Source organism: Galeopterus variegatus, unplaced genomic scaffold, assembly GCF_000696425.1.
Source record: "Galeopterus variegatus unplaced genomic scaffold, G_variegatus-3.0.2 Scaffold429, whole genome shotgun sequence".
Lineage (NCBI taxonomy): Eukaryota > Metazoa > Chordata > Mammalia > Dermoptera > Cynocephalidae > Galeopterus > Galeopterus variegatus.
In genome coordinates this window covers 257,034-274,939 of record NW_007726540.1, presented here as the reverse complement: position 1 = coordinate 274,939, position 17,906 = coordinate 257,034, and the positions used below count along the sequence as shown (strand labels likewise).

At 36.5% G+C, this 17,906-nt stretch overlaps 1 protein-coding gene and 1 pseudogene across 1 annotated transcript in view; one reads left to right on the top strand and one right to left on the bottom strand.

Moving 5' to 3' along the window:
* Positions 1-11,415: 11,415 nt before the first annotated feature.
* Positions 11,416-17,906, bottom strand: part of CEP152 (centrosomal protein 152kDa) — a 91,895-nt gene continuing 85,404 nt past the window's right edge. The window contains exons 26-28 of the mRNA XM_008568657.1: positions 16,855-17,011; positions 16,503-16,606; positions 11,416-12,897 (exon numbers count right to left, since the gene is read on the bottom strand). Of these exons, the coding sequence (XP_008566879.1) occupies positions 11,858-12,897; positions 16,503-16,606; positions 16,855-17,011 (1,301 nt within the window). The 3' untranslated portion in view covers positions 11,416-11,857. The remainder of the gene's footprint in view (positions 12,898-16,502; positions 16,607-16,854; positions 17,012-17,906) is intronic.
* LOC103587217 lies at positions 14,302-14,935 on the top strand (annotated as a pseudogene).

The following is a 17,906-nucleotide window of genomic DNA, read 5'->3' as shown; positions in this document are numbered from 1 at the left end:
CCACTGTGATTAGCTCAGGCCAAAACAAGAGGCAGCAACAGAGATGAGACTGAGTCAGAGGAGAAGGGACACAAACCCCTCCTTGCTTGCCAACATATTAGAAGTAGGTAATAACATTGGGTAGATAACCAACAGCTACATATCCCCATTTTTCAGATCTGCGATTTATGCTTACTGGTAAGTGATGGAATAAAGATTTGAAAGATACTTATATTTGATTCCAAACTCTGGTCCTAGTCACTACCCCAGTCTTCTAACCTGAGAGAAGTCTGCTTTGAACTAACTGGATTTAAGCTGTTCAGCACAGTTCTAACCCAATTCAAAGAAGGCATTTTTCAGGACAGTGCAGCAACTCCTAAATGTTTTTAGTATAAAGGCCTCTTATTAATAATACAATAGCATCTACATAATTTGAAAAAATGCTGTGTTGATGTTGGAGATATATTGTTGCTTTGGTTTGTTGACAATTCTTGGTCAGAATGAGTTCATATCCACCTTGCAAAACTCCATGGTTTCTTTGGATAGGTGCTCAGGCAGATGAGAGTCCTTGCACAAATTCTTTCACCTCTTTCAACCTCCTTTTCTGGTCTGTAAAATGAGAGTAACAAGACCTAGTTTGAGAGGTATTGGAGGAATTTCATACAAAAGTGTATGTACAGAGCTTGATATGATAACTGATCCATTGTATAATAACAGATCATATCATTTTTTGATATACAAAAAGCATATGCTATTATTTTGTGCTTATACATAGGCCAAACCTTAAGAAAGCTAACAGACCAGAATTCTTTAACCAATTAAAACAGAAATGTGAATTAATGGAAAGGTTAGAAACCATTAATATGTGAACAAAAGCATCTGCAAATCAAAGTAACTGTCTAATGAGTAATCTTGGAGACTTTATGGAATAGATTGTGACACTGTATCACACTTTTAAAAATTTTTCCAGGAAATTTGGCAGCCAATAAAATTATTAACATCTATAGGGCCATTGTGATAATACATAAACTAGGTTCACCCTATGTTCTTACACAAATGAACTGCATTTCTAGGGCACATATGGTCAGGGAAATATAGAAAGCAAAATTTCATCCAGTACAATATGTACACAACATGATTAATAAAATTATGAAATCAAATTCGTTGTGAGGAAACAATATCTTTCAGATAAGGACTATGCCTGAACAAAAACAACAATAAAAAATAATAATAATAAATTTTGTTGTTGGTTCTATTCAATTTACTCACCAGACAACATTTTTAAGAGCTTAAGATTTAATTTGTTCCTGAAGTTTCCATATTATTGCTGACCTTTATGGAAGAAGCCATTCCATTTATATTCCTTTTGAAAAACAAAGAAGTTTCTGTTTAATGACATTTAACCATTTTGATTTTTAATTAATTTTCTGTTCTGGTACTTAAGGAAAAAAGTTGTTATATCAAGAGACTTTAAAATCTATTTACTATTAGGAAATGTCTAAATGTCTTTTTTCTTTTAAGATGAACCATCACTGGTTGAATTCTAAAATCACATAAGATGGTTCTATTGTATTATAGGCTTTCCAGTTGTGTTGGCAAATTACTAGGTGCAACACAACCTCCATATACTGTCTTGTTCCATAAACCTCTACTGAAGAGTAAGATCTATTTTTTTTTTCTACATCCTACCAAGAAAGAGAGTTATACTGATTTCACATGCGGAGAAGCCTGCTGAACTCATTTTCCTTCTTGGGAGCATGGGGGAGAAATGGAAGGAGAGGAAAAGGGAAAGAACTTTTCCCTTTAAAGTGAATTCCAGTTCACCTAAAAGCCAAACCAAATACAGTATAGAGATTAAAACCATGGCCGCTGGAGTTATTAAAAAAAAAAAAGACCTAAATGAAATGTTGGCTGGCTCCTTAGTTGTTACAAATATACCATAATGACATAAGATGTTAACAATGCAGGCATCTGGGTGAGAGGAATATGGAGACTGTACTATCTTTGCCACTTTTTTGTAAACTTAAAGCTATTCTAAAATGGAAAGTTTAAAAAAAAAAAAAAAAGACCTGGGTATAACTTCTGTCTCTGCCATGTTAACCATGAGCAAATTAGTTAACCCCTCTCAGCCTCAATTTTATTCATCCAAAAAGTGCTCAAACAGAGCCTAATTCAAAAGACTTGTGAGGATTAGGTGACTTGATGAAGTGCTTGGCACAATGCTTACTTTGAAGTTATTATCTATAAACTAGTTATCATTACTGTGTGCCCACCGGAGGACTGCGCATTTTGGTATTCAGTGGAAGTCACAGTCACCATGTCCTGTTTCCTTCCTGCTTTCTCAGTACCTATTGATAGACAGAGTAACAATCTTCCCAATCACCCAGGTTGTAAGGTATTTCCCTTTCCCTTGAACCTGCATTCAATCAGTAAGCAGGTCCTGTTAAACCTACTGCCATAATGTCTTCACTCCTACCACTTGCACCTTGGCTCTGGCCCTGTTCCTGCCTGACAGTACAGGACACCATCCTCCTGGCTTCCTTGCCTATTTTCTCTGCTCCTACAATATAGTCTCATGAATCTCTCTAAATCATGCTACCAAATCTTCAACAACTCTGCATTTTCTATGAACCACATTCCTAATTCTTTGGCCTTAGCATTCAAGACCACCCATGATCTAGCCACAATTTACCTTTCGCCCTGTATTTCCCACTATTCCCCTTTGTAATAAAATCTAGTTTACCTGAATCATTAACTAGTCTTATGCTAAATCTTAATAGTAGCAGATATTGAGGCCAAGGGAGGGTAAGAAAATAGCTAAAAGTTGTAGAGTTAATGGAAAAGCAGACTTTAGGTCCTGATGACGTTATAAGTTTATGCTTTGGAAGTACCCAACATCTGCAAACATATAGCAATGATGGAAACAATGTAAGAGAAAAAAGATATTAAATAACAAGATATCTCTGAGGACTTGAAAAGTAAGGTACTACCTGCTCTGAATCCCAAAGTGGTAAAGGTGGCCAGGGTGCAGGGACAAAGGACAAGCTTGCTGCCTTACTAGCAGCCCAGGTAGAACTCCCTTACCTCAGGGAGGCTGAAAAAGCTACAATCTCTGCCTGAGGCCACAGGTTATATGAAAGCTATGCACCTAGAAAGCCTATAGGATACAGGCAGAGCTTTGAAGCCAGGACCTGGGCCAAGTTGCCTGCTGGCTCAGTTACTAGATTCAGGATAACTAAAATATATCAGAAACCACCTATGTAAGACCTAATCTTGGACTCAGGACCCAAGGGTCCAGGTGGAGGCAACTAAGAAAAAACTAGACAGGGTGGAGAGAGAGAACTCAGAGGAGAAGAAAAGTCCTCTTCACTACTACAAGTTAAAATTCCATACATATGGGGGAAACTAATTCTATGTAAGGCAATAAAAGCAACAATTTGGATATGGCCTCACTTCTGAGTAACACCAATAAACTAGTCTAGAAGTAATCTTAAATTAATAATTTTTAAGTCTTTAAAAAACAAACAATTCAAATTATTAAAAAACCAAGATTACTAAACAAAACAAACAGAAATCATATAAAAAGTATAAACATAAAAACACCAAGTAGAAATTCTGTAAGTGAAACAAAATATTCAATAAATTGAATAAACAAAGACAGAATTAGCCAACTGGAAGAAGGTGGGGAAGAAATTCCACAAAGCAGTACAGAAAAAAGAAAAAGAGAGATAAAAATGTACAAAAGAACAATTAAGAAACACAGAGGATGGGATTATGTCTAATAAGAATTCCAGAAGTAAGGAATATAAGGAATGGTGGAAAAGTTGAATATACTTTCTCCGAACCTTTACCCAGACGTTGCCATCTCAGTGTGATCTACCGTCACTATTCTATTTAAAATTGTGATCACCACTCCTACTCCTTTCTTGCCTTTACCTGGTTTATTTTTCTCTGTAGCACTTATCTTCTTCTAACATACCTCATAAATTATGTATATTTACTGCCTCCCCTGTCTAGAATGTGAGAGCTATGAAGGTAGAAACTCATCTATTTTGATAACCACTGTATTCCCCTAAAACATTAACAAGCAATTGTTGACACTTCATAAATATTTGTGGAGTGAATTAATAATTAATGGCTGAGTATTTTTCATAATTGAAGAAAAGTGACAAGTCCTCAGTTTGAAGGTGAACAGCAAAGATCTAAAAAAATGTTGTAACATATTGTAGTGATAACTGGAGCATATAGAATATAGATTGTGTATATATTTACCAATATTCAATTTCCTAAATATGATGATTATACTTATGAAAATGTTTTTGTTCTTAGAAGATGCACATTGAAGTATTTAAGGAGAAACAGTCATTGTGGCTGCAACTAATCTTCATAGTTAAGGGGAACTTGTTTTATACACACACACAATGTATATGCATGAACATGTATACATATATTTACAAAGAAATATAAAACAAATATAGAAATTTAACAATTGGTGAATTGTTAAAGGATATACAGGTGTTTATTTGCTACAAATTATGAAAATTTTCAATATAAAAACTTGGAAAAATAAAGAAAAAATAAGTAAATACATAGAAAAGAGACTGAACCCCAGTACTTAGTAGAATAAACAAAAATAAGGGAACTTCTGATGATGGTGGAGTGAAGAGATCAGCAATTCCTCTCCTCCCCCAAAATAACTATAAAACTAGAAAAAAAGAATACGAACAACCACTTCAGGGCTCTGGAAATCAACTAAAGGTAAACAAATTGAGAAGCTGCTGAACTTTGGAAGATCACTGGGACTCTGAGGTATTCGCGTCTGGGGCTGGCTACTCCCATTCCTCTCCCCAGCTTGGTCAGTGAGGTAGTGCTGATAGGGCAGCCATCGCAGTGGAAACTGGCAGCTTCTCTGCTACAGTGGGTTCACTTGACCTGGAGAGGAAGGTAAGGAGTCCGTGCCAAGTGGTATTGTTATTAGTAAAAATGGCAAAGTTAGAGGAATAAAAACAGGGAAGATGCACAACTCTGTTAGCCTGAGACTCCAGTTCCATTTCGGGCAAGAAACTGGCAGACTAATTTTAAAACTTAACAGGCACAGATATATCCCATCAGTTATGTTTCAATAATAAAAAAAAAAGATTTAGGAAACCTGGGGGGGGAGGGGGGGAAATACATGTAACAAATATGTACATTTGAAGAAGAACAAAATAAACACCATAAAAAATATAATAATTAACAGGAAAAAAGCCTGGAAATGAGGGGCTAAATAAGCTCTCCGCACATCTCTGCCTCAGTGGCGAGGCTGTGAGCATATATAGGGCAGACCTAGGAGGGCCCATGCCTGCCATGTACCCCTGGGCTGACAGGGAGGATGTACACATTAGGAAGGAAGACCTGGAAAGGCTCAGAAGGAAGTAAAAGTGGACGAAGAAAACTAGAAAACTACCTAAATTTTGCATGCATGCCCCAACACATCTGCAGATACATCAGCAGAGGGTGAAAGACCCACTGGCTCAAAGTCTTTTAACACAACCTTTGACCAATCATTGGATGGTCACTAACTGTACAGACACAGGGAGATCCCCTAAAAACCCCACCTAAAAACTAGAAATACAAATTAAAATAACTGAGCAGAGAAATCAGCAGACACATACCACAGAGGAGAGGTTTTACAGATTAAGTCCAAGCAAATTACAAAACAAACAGATAATAACAAACCCAGCAGTAACAATCCTCAGGGGAACAAATATCAAATCCAGAGTCAATTTAATATGTTACATAAAGTCTCCAGTTTTCAACAAATTTCTGAAGCATGTAAAGAAATAGAAAAATGTGTCTCATGCTCAAAATAAGCTGTCAAGAAAACTCATGTATGTGCTCAGATGTTGAATTTGATAGACTACAACACACAGAATAACAAATACTGCATGATTCCATGTACATGAGATATATAAATAGTCAAACTCATAGAAACAGAGAATAGAATAGTGGTTGTCAAGTGCTGAGGGGAGGGAGAAATGGGGAGTTGCTGTTCAACAGGTACAAAGGTTATTCAAGGCTTAACAGGTATAAAGGTTATCCAACAGGTTAGTCAAGGCTTAACAGGTATAAAGGTTATCCAACAGGTTAGTCAAGATGAGTAAGTTCTAGAGATCTGCTGTACAACATTGTAACTACAGTTAATGATACTGTGTTGTGCACTTAAAAATTTGTGAGAGTATATCTTACCTTCTTGTGTTCTTACCACAAAAAAAAACCCTACAAAACAGCTATTACAAATATTTTAAAAAGTAAAGAAAAATATTTTAAAGAATTAAAAAACACAATGACAATAACTCAACAGTAAATATCAATTTTTTTAAATAGCAACTATAAAAAAGAGCCAAATGAAAATTTTACAGTCAAAAAAGATAATAATTGAAATGAAAATTCCCAGATAGGCTAAACAGCAGAATTGAGACTGCAGAAGAATCAGGAAACTTGAAGACAGATTAATAAAAATTATTCAATATAAAAAACAAGATAATAAAGATTGAAAAAAATGTACAAAGTCTCGAAGACCTGTGGCATAACATTAAGCATAATCAATGTACATGAAAGCCCCAGAAGGAGAGCGAAAGGAGAAAAGGGCAAAAAAAAAAATAACTGAAGAAATAATGGCTGAAAAATCTCCTAAATTTGATAATCTACAAATCCCAAAAGCTCAACAAACCCTAAGCAGGATGAACACAAAGAAATGCAGACCTAAACACACCATGCTCAAACTGCTGAAAGCCAAAGAGAAAATCTTAAAAGCAGTAGGACAAAAGCAACTTATCACATGTAGGAGAACAATATGATTAATACCTGACCATCATTACAAACAATGGTGGCCATATGGCAGTGGAATAACATATTTAAAGTGCTGGGGGGCAAATGGTCAACAGGTACATGAAAAAATGCTCAACATCACTAGTCATCAAGGAAATGCAAATTAAAACTACATTGAGATACCTCACCCCAGTTAGACTGGCTATAATAAAAAAGAGGAGAATAACAAACGCTGGTGAGGATGTGGAGAGAAGGGAACACTCCTGCACTGCTGGTGGGACTGTAAATTAGAACAGCCACCACAGAGAACAGTATGGAGTTTCTTCAAACAACTACAGATCTTCCATACAATCCAGCAATCCATACCCAAAGAAATGGAAATCATCATGTTGAAGGGATACCCTACACTCCCATGTTCATCACAGCTCTGTTCACAATAGCCAAGATATGGAACCAACCTAAATGTCCATCGATGGATGGTTGGATAAGGAAAGTGTGGTATATATACACCATATAATATTACTCTGCCATAAAAAAGAATGAATTTCTCCCATTTGCAGCAACATGGATGAGCTTGGAAAAACATGTTGAGTGAAATAAGCAAAGCACAGAGGGATAAATACCGCATGTACTCGCTCATAAGTGGGAGCTAAGAGAGAAAGAAGGAAGGTAAGAAAGACCACAGTGATGCATTGGACTTGCAAAGGGAGAGAGCATACCCAGGGATACAAAGTGGAGTGGGGCAAAGGGGGATGGGAAAGGAGGTTGGGGATAATTGGGTGGGGGACATGGGGTATAAATTGCAATCTGTGGTGATAGGCATGCTGCCAGTATGGATCTGGCCATCACATCTTGGGCACAAGTGGTGATAATCAGCTTTGTACCCCATGAATATTCACAACCAAAAAACTAAAACTAAAAATAAAATAAATTAACTTTTTTTAAAAAAGTACTGGGGGAAAAAAATGTCAACCAAGAACTCTAAATCCATCAAACACTGCTCTTCAAAAATGAATTTGAAATCCATTACAAAATAAAGACTGAGAGAATTTGTTGCAGGCATACTTGCCATACATGGAATACTAAAGAACGTACTACAGATGAAAGGAAATGACAACAGACTTGGAAACTTAAATCAGTGAGAAAAAGGAAGAGCAGCAGAAATGGTTAATATGTGAGTAAATATATAGGACTATAAATATATATTTCTAGGAAAAGAAGCTGTACTGGGGCAAAGTTGCCATATCTTATCAGAATTTAGTCAATATAAGTCTGAAGTAGACTGTAATAAGTTAAGATGCCTATTGTAACACATAAAGCCGCTGCTTAGAAAATAGTACAAGATCAAGAGTAATTAAGGTGGTACCCTAATAAATTTCTGTTTAAAACAAAATAAGGCAATAAAAGTACAATGCAATAATGAAAGATATACAGAAAGCACATAGCAAAATGGCAGATGCAAACCCAGCCATAATCATATTACATTTTAATGGACTAAAAACTCTAATCAAAAAGCAAAGCTTGTTTGACGGGGAAAAAGAAGCACAACATCCAGCAATATGCTGTCTGCCACAGACCACTTAAAATTAAAAGATACAAATAGGTTAAAAGGAAAAGGACAGAAAAAGATATGCCATGCAAACAGTAATCATAAAAGAGCTGGAGTGGCTGTAATTACAGACAAAATGGACTTCAAGACAAGAAATACTACTAAATACTAAGGGATATTTTAAAATAATAAGGGGTCAATATATTAGAAGGTTTCAACAAATACAAAGGTATATATACCTAACAACAGAGCTTCCAAAATACATGAACCAAAAACTGACAGAACTGAAAAGAAAAACAGACAATTTAACAATTACAGTCAGAGATTACAACATCCCACTCTTAATAACTAACAGAATAGGCAGAAAATCATCAAGGCTATAGCAGACTTGAACAATACTGTCAACCAATCTGAACTAACTGATATTTTTGAATACTCCATCCAACGAGAGCAGAATACACATTCTTTTCAGGTGTATGTGAAACGTACTCCAGGATAGACCATATGCTAGGCCATAAAACAAGTCTCAAGAAATTTAAAACAACAAATCATTTAAAGTATATTCTCTAACGACAAAGAAATTAAAAATAACAGAAAGAAATTGGAAAAATACCACTTCTTGGAAGTGAAGAGATTTATTTCTAAATAACCCATGGATCCAAAAGGATATTGCAAGAGAAATTAGAAAATATTTTGAACTAAATGAAAACAAAAATACAACATATCAGAACTTACGACGTGCAGCTTGAATAGTGCTTAGAGAGTAATTCAGAGTTTAAACATCTATATTAGAAAAGAACAGTTTCCGGGCCGGCCCGGTGGCGCACTGGATAGTGCACTGCTTGGGAAGCGCGGCGGCGCTCCCGCCCGAGGGTTCGGATCCCACATGCAGACTGGTTCCCGCTCACTGGCTGAGCGAGGCGCGGGAGCAGCGCCGAGGGTTGCGATCCGTTGCCGGACACAGAAAAAGACAAAAAAAAAAAAAAAGAAAAGTACAGTTTCACATTAATAATCTAAACTTCCACTTTAAGAATAGATAAATAAAAGTGAAGTAAATGTAAAGCAAGCAGAAGAAGGAAGGAAATAAAGATCAGAGGAGAAAATCAATAAAATAGGAAGCAGAAAAACAAAAGAGATATAAAAGAAACCAAAAGTTCTCTGGGGGAGAAAAATCAACAAACTCGTTAAATTTTTAGGTAGACTGACTAAGAAAAAGAGAGATATGACATGGAATACCAAAATCAGGAATAAAAGAGGGGATACCAACCTACTGAAATTAAAAGGATTATAAGAGAATACTAATGAACAACTTTATGTTAACAAAGTAGACAACTTAGATGAAATAGCTAAATTCCTCAAAAACTGAAAACTAACAAAACTGGCTAAAAAAGAAATGGAAAATAAATTATTTTCTTGTTATAGAAAATCTCCCTTCACACAAACAGAAGCCCAGGCTAGATATCTTCACCTAGTGAATTCCACCCAAAAAAGAAGACATAATACCAATCCTATACCAATTCTTTCACAAAACAGAGGCAAGGGAACACTTTCCAACTCTTTCTATGAGACCAGTATTACTCTTTTACCAAAGAAAGGCAGAGATAGGACAAGAAAACAAATAAAAAGGACTACACACCAAAACAAAGTGAGATTTATGTGATCATGATGTCTACGGGGCTCCTGCCTCTCTTCTGTTCTGCCATCACCTTTCAGACCAGTGTAACTCATTAGTCATAGTTTGTGTTAGCCTGCCCTTTGCACACTGTTAAATTTATGCCTTCCTTGGTGGCTAGGTATAGGGTGTTTAATACAAAGTAACCTAATCTTATTATGAGTATCAAAAAAGATAAAGGACACCCTTAAAGGAGCAGAAAGCAAGATTCCCAATTTCAACCTTGATGCTGAGGGTTTAAATACCTGACAGATTTAGAACAAAGATGAAAAAGTAGGGACGCAATGAGTTAGATTCTCAGCTTAGTATTACGCAGGGCTTAAAACAATCCAGCACCAACCAGATCCATGGGGAGCATAAATCTGACTGATTTAGTGGTTTTCCTAGAGTGAGAAATGACAGCCTAACTGTTGGAAAAGGGGCATTGTATCTTCAGGAATATAAGTAATACTTTAAAGAGATGGTGTGTTCCTCACTACAGCTGCATGTGAACTCAAGCACTGAAATCCAGTGCTAATTTTTATGCTTATCTACTTCTAATCGCCAATTAAGGTGACAGAGCTTTCCAGGTCCCAGAAGTTTCATTTCTAAGTTCTTGCTTTTTTTTTTTTTTTTGTCTTTTTCCGTGTCCGGCATCGGATTGCAACCCTCAGTGTCGCCCCCGCACCAGACCAGGACCGGCAACGGGATTGCAACCCTTGGCGCTGCTCCCGCGCCTCGCTCAGCCAGTGAGCGGGAACCGGTCCGTATGTGGGATCCGAACCCTCGGGTGGGAGCGCCACCGCGCTTCCCAAGCGGCGCACCATCCAGTGTGCCACCGGGCCAGCCCCTAAGTTCTTGCTTTTTACGATGATCTTTGGGAGAAAAAGGATGCATCTTGCCATCTATCCCACCACCACCCAAGTTGGCCTGGTTCTGAGTAGAAAAATATACTGGATCAAAGTCAAAATACAGTCCATTATATGGTTGGAGTGAGAGATATGAGAGAAAGCTATAGTAACTATTTTCAGGAAGCACTTGCATACACCTAAAACTTTCATATCCATCTTTAGGAATCTGCAAAAGAATTCATCTAGAAACAAATGCTATTTAGGTAGTTATTCATTTCTACATGTGTTCTTCAGTTCAAAATTAAAACCATCAACTCACAGCATTAATAAGTTAGCCAACTCTGCACTATAAATGAATGTGCTACATAACAAAGTTTATTATTTCAATTTTCAAAAAGCAATATTTCAGATGAAAGAAAAACTGTGAAACCATAAAGAGATTAAGTCTCTGCATGCCACAGGTGATTTGAAATAATGCAAATATCAACTGAAAAAGTTCAGAAAATATTTCACAGCTATGTATTTTGTAGCAAACCTTGGAAAACCTCTTTTCTCTAGTTAAAAGCAAGGATCAAAATATTAAGTAGAAAAGAAAAGTTTGTCTAGAATAAGCATATAGCCTCATTAAACATGGCTAATTTCAAAAAGTAAATTTGGCTGATCACGGATGCCGATAATCAAAGTTACATTTTTTTCTGGGTGAATTTCAAACATGATGTCAATATTTCTTATATAATAAACTACAAAATAATTCATAACAATTCTACAGACAATAGGCAAGTTTATTTAAATTAACAATTCCAATTTAGAAGTATAAAAACAGATGAATTAGCAACCAATATAAGCACCACATGAGGGAAAATAAGTATCTCAAGTAGTTTTATGAGATTACTTTACTCATATATGTTATTAAAATATCTCAAAATAGGCAGAGCTCACAATTTTTTCAGTATGAAGTCTTCCCTTCCAGTTTTCTTGTCAATATTTTAATGATTCTTCTTCAATACTGTACAACAATTAGTCTACATTGAAAAATGGGCTATCAAAGCCACTATCTTGTTGGCTAGACAAGGGAGCAATTACTTTCCGTGAAGGCTGCCGACACACTGAAGATGGTACTGTACTGCTCAGTTTTTTGAAATCTGACTTTAATGTATCAGCCTTATGACAAGACGGATGTCCAAGGGTCACACTGATCTTCCCTGGCTGAGAGTACATGGCTTCTTCGGACAGGTCTGGAGCGTGATCACTGTGACATTTCATCTGTTGACAAATCATATTATTTTTCTCTGTATCTGAAAGACAATTGGTTGCTGAAAACTGTTTGAAATTAACAAACTCACCTAGTATATCCTGAGTTCCTTGTGGCCTACTGTGTAAAAATGACACTTCATGGCTGTTACAGGGTAAAGTTGCACTTTTGGAATGCCAACCTAAGGAGTCACTAAGATCCCCTCCATCCTTTACTGGAGCTTCCTGAACTCCTAAACCTTGACTTTTCTCAGATGCAGCATTTTCACTTTCCATTACTGGATTACACGTATATACTTTTAAACCAGGTCTTTCATCAGGACCTTGAAAGGTCATATTTGTGGATCCTGATTCAGAAAGACCAGAGGTACATCTAGGTGAGGGTTTTTTTCTGAAGGTTCCACGAAAGGGGTATGCGGCTGAATGTAGAAGTGATTCAGAACCAGTATCACTAAGTAGGTCATTCTTCTTGTATAAACCAAAGCCTCCTTCACCTTCACAAGGAACAAACTCAGGAGAAACATTTCTTGGCAAAATATCTTGGTGCTTGCAACTCCTATCCCCAAACTGAAAGTCCAAATGTGACTCTTTGGAATCCACATGCTTTATGTCCCCATGCTCTGAGTCCTCTAACCGCCTCCGTAAGTTACAAGCAGCCCTCCTCTTAGGAACTTGTTCACACATACTTCTGGGGACAGTTTTTACACTGCTTGATTTGCTTTCAATATAATGTGGTATATTCTGATTCACATCACTTCTTTTTGATTTTTCAACTCCAATCAGCATCACTGAAGTCAGGGGCAGTGCTACTATGTGCAAAGGAACACAAAATTAGGGAAACACAAAATTTGGAGAAAATTAACATTTGAACAGAAAGAAATGTATGTTTTTATGTATTCTCAAAGAATGCATACATATTTTAATCATTCTTAAAATACATCAATGCTGGACATTTAAAAATATTTTTTTACACATATTCATTAGATAGAGCTTAGTAATTTTTTTTACTAAAATCTGATATATTATTATTGTTATCCACCTAATCTATCATTTTCTGCAATAGATGTTCTAGCATTTCAAAAGCCAACTGCAATGTTTTCAATCTTGCTCTGATTCTGATGTCAAGTATGGAGTTTCTGATGAAGACAGTTTGCTGGAAGAACCCCACCGACCCAACACCCGCACCTACACACCCTCACATACACACATACTTTGTAAAAGCTAAATTGAGTTTCTGATTTAATTGGCTAGGCCACTAAATCCAATCAGAGGCAAAGGAGCCATATAGCACAGAATTAGAGATATATCTCAGATCTCAGAGTAGTGTACCTTGGTCCCTAGAGTCCAAGAAAAGGGTTTGCTTCTACTGGGGACATTATTTGCACACTGTTTCCCCAGATATAGAAAATTATTTTCTTGTTATATGCCACTGTCCCTTTATACCTAAGGTTCACGTCACTATTCAAAAATTTACACAAATAATCGTTGTGTTTCTACATGAGAAATGTTTACCAACAGCAGACTCATGTATTCCTGAATAATCTCTGCTTCAATTTTCCAGAAGTTCAAAAACCCCATTTCCCCACAGATATGTTTAAAAATCTCCCAGTGTGATTGGGAATTTACCAAATTTTTTTATGATGTATTTCTTTCAGCTCTTGCTTTATATACTCTAAAACTATGTTATTATACACAGAAAGAAACAATTTATAGTTTTTTGGGAGACTGTCCCATTATCATTATAAACTGTTCCATTATTATTATAGTTTCTTGGGAGACTATTCCATTATCGTTACAGTCCCTCTTAATGCCAACTCTAATTTACCTAATAATTGTATTTATCTCTATAATTAATCTAACATCAACACCTCATTTGCTTAGTATATCATTCTCCGTTCCTTTATTTTGAAATTTAGATGTTTTTCTTGTAAAAATAGCAAATGTCCTTATTCTTAAAAATTCTATTTGGAAGTTGTGGTCTTTTAATAAGTGAGTTTAACTTATTCATATTTAGAGAAATTGCTGGTGTTTCAACCTACTATTATGTTCTATTGACCAATTCTAGTTTGTTTTTTTTTTCTCTTTCCTTATTTTGTTAGATTGAAAGTGTTCTCTTCCAAGTATTTCCCCTATCAATTTGAAAGCTATATATTCTTTGTTGGTTACCCTTAAATTTTAACACACATACTTAAATCTGTGTTTTTCTAGCAATGGCTAGAGTTAGTATCTATATCCTCTCTCCTTGAAAACAGTAAAAATCTTAACATATTTTTAGTTTCCTGTACCATATCCTCTTGTATCTCTCGAAGAATACTATACTTCGTACTATTCTCAGGTCCTGCTGTCTGTTCTACTAATTCTATTTCCTAGGGGTGAGCCCAGGGGTGGGCTCTGGCCTTGGCACTCCCCCCGTGCCTTCAAGCTGTGGGGCAGGTTCCAGCCCGGGCTACACTCATGGATCCCTAGCATGGCACATGGTTCTCCTTCCTGCCTTCCTCCATGCCTTGTGGCCTGCCTGCGCTCTCACAAAAAGTTGTTGCCTGGGAAAGGCCAGCTGATGTGCAGCCTAAAAGGCTTCCAAAGTGATATCCTGCAACAGTTTAGGAACTCAAGCCTGGGACAACGGTGTGCATTCCTTGTATCGTCGTTTCAGTTCTGCTCTGGATCTACAAAAAATTCCTGGATTTCCCTCTGATTTCCCCTTTTGTTAGTTGCATATGGCCTAGAAAAGCTGTACAGGAATCCAATGATAAAAATAAAGGGAAAGTAGACTACAAGGGTGTGGACATAAATGGATTACCAACAAAAGGACCATCAGAAATCTCTGATAAAAATAAAGACTGAAGTGATTTTTCCAAAGGACCTCATTGTTTTAAAAATGGACCTGAAAATGTGAAGCACCATTATAGTTGTCTCTGACTTTTTTCTCTGAGACCAGAATTCAGGATAGATAGTTCAGATATTTACCTGATACAAATTAAGAAATATATGGTATTTATATTTCAAATGTATTTAGTTATATTCAATGACTTCATTCTTGAGTTACTTTTTTCACTAACATAACTTTCATTTCTATTATCGCAGTTTTAATAATATGAATAAATAGAAGGTTTGCGCCAGTAGACATTCTGTTACTAAATCTGTACTTAAAATCCTTGTGCCTCTAGCATTCATTCACAGGAATTTGAGTGCTGTTTGGTCTAATTTCTTTAGGCACTCCTAATTTGAGCGGAATACAATTTTACTGTGAGACTATACTGTAAAGGTACTCTGAAGGGCAGAGTTTGGGAGATGATAATGATGTAATTACTGTCCAACACAACGGAACAGGTTACCCATGAGAGTAGTAATTAATATTTAATTTCTCTGAGAAAGACAGAAAAGACAAGGAAATAGGGGAAACTTCTTTGAAAAATGAAACATCTTTTACATATATGTCTAAGGTATATTATAAAATTGTCATCCTTGTTGCATTCCTTCTATCCCTACAAATGTATTAAACATTCAGTTTTTTAAAAAAAAAATTCTGTTTCTTTAGGGTATAAGTTCTGTTTGGTTATTTTCTTATTCTTTTTGTGTTTGTGTGTGTGATGGTGACGGCTTTCTATAAAGATATGGTGATTCCTGGTTATATGCTTACCTTTTAGTCCTAAACACCATATTTGTTTGTGCTCTTGCATAAAGGGATTGGGAAGGGGGACGGGGGAGAAGGGGGGCGAGGAAGCTCCAGGTAGAAAGACATAGTAGCTGGTACTCTGGGATGTGGGCTCCCAGTTTCTCCTTGGTGGCTAGCTACCTAGAGTACTGCCCTGCTCCCAGACTCTGTTCCTGTTGCTGTTGACTAGCCCAGTATTGGGATTGGGGAAGGGAGGGGAAAAGAAGAAATAGAGGGTAGTCCCACTTGTTCTTTCTCTAGGACACCAACTGATTACCCCACTGGTATCACCTAGGCTCACTATTTTCCTGGAACATACCACCTTCATATGTGGAACAGTTTTGATATTGCTCTGACCTGCGGCTGTCATCTTCTGGCAGTTTTGAACTGAGGTTTCCATCTTGAGTCCTATACTGTCTTCTTTCTTTCAGGAATTTCTTATAGCTTCAGGTCTATTTATCACAACCTTAAAACCCAGTTATAATGTCTTCTTTTTCTCATTCTTTAATTGTTGTTTAAAATCTTTTCTATCATTTCTAGGGATGGAAGCAGGAATGGGAAGGTGATATGCTGCTCAGTCTGCCTACTTGAACTGGAAGTTCTACACTCTTTTTTATAAATTTCCAATTTAAGTAATGCACACAACTTCATAAATTAACTCTCACTTATATTCCCTGATCTTTTTCATAGTGAAAGTATTAAATATTCAGAAAAGAAAAGAGAGAAAAACCATTCAAGTGACTCATTTTGACATACCTGACTGTGTAGTTTTGCTCTGGGGTCTATTGGAAATAGGCGATTCCAGCAATTTTGCCATTGTAGCAAGTTTGCTAGCAGCATTCATAATCTTTTTCTCAGCCCTGTGGGGAATTCCAGAATATTAAATTAATATAGTCTAAAGGAAAAAATGAGTTTCCTTAGCCCCAGGATTTCTGTTTTCCTATTAGCTCTGCCAACATTTAGGGTAGCATAGTCATGAGCCTCTTTTAACTCCCAATGGCTGATCATGAAGAAATAGTTAATTCTGTGGTTAAGGGAAATGCTTAGAAAATGACAACACACTGCCCTGGTGCTCTCAGGACACATTGTTTGTTCAGACTGAACTTACCCTTCTTCTTTTCCATTATCCTGCAAAATCTGTTGGAGGCAAATCAAATAATATTTGCGCATCTTTCGGGCTGTTTCTTGACGTTCTCGCAGTACCTCTGCTTTTACCATTTCTGCAGCTCTTTCCTTACTCTCCTGAATATAACGAAGCATGTCACCTATAGGCAGTGAGAAAATTCCCATACAATGCATGTTTGTTAGCACTTTTTCAGAAATAGGAGGGGCAGACTTCAGAAGAATTTTCTGGAAGATGAAACGATTAGAGGTATACTTTAAGCATTATAATTTCCATGATTAGTAGAGAGAAGAGAAGAGAAGGAAATAAAGGGCATCCAGATTGGAAAAGAAGAAGTCAAACTGTCCCTGTTTGCAGATGACGTGCTCCTATATATCGAACAGCCTAAAGCCTCTACAAAAAAACTCTTGGAGTTGATAAAGGATTTCAACAAAGTAGCAGGATACAAAATCAACACACAAAAATCAGTAGCATTTCTATTCTCTAATAGTGAACATGTAGAAAGGGAAATCAAGAAAACTTGCCCATTTACAGTAGCCACCAAAAAAATAAAATACTTAGGAATTGAGTTAACCAAAGATGTGAAAAATCTCTATAATGAGAACTACAAAACACTGCTGAGAGAAATTAGAGAGGATACAAGAAGATGGAAAGATATCCCATGCTCTTAGATTGGAAGAATCAACATAGTGAAAATGTCCATACTACCCAAAGTGATATACAAATTTAATGCAATCCCCATCAAAATTCCAATGACATTTTTCTCAGAAATGGAAAAAACTATCCAGACATTTATATGGAATAACAAAAGACCACACATAGCCAAAGCAATGCTGAGCAAAAACAATAAAGTTGGAGACATAACACTACCTGAGTTTAAACTATACTATAAAGCTATAATAACCAATACAGCATGGTACTGCCAAAATCAACTCACAGTGGATTAAAGAATTAAATATATACCCTGAAACTATAAAACATCTTAAAGAAAACTTAGGAGAAACACTTCATGAAGTAGGACCAGACACAGACTTCAT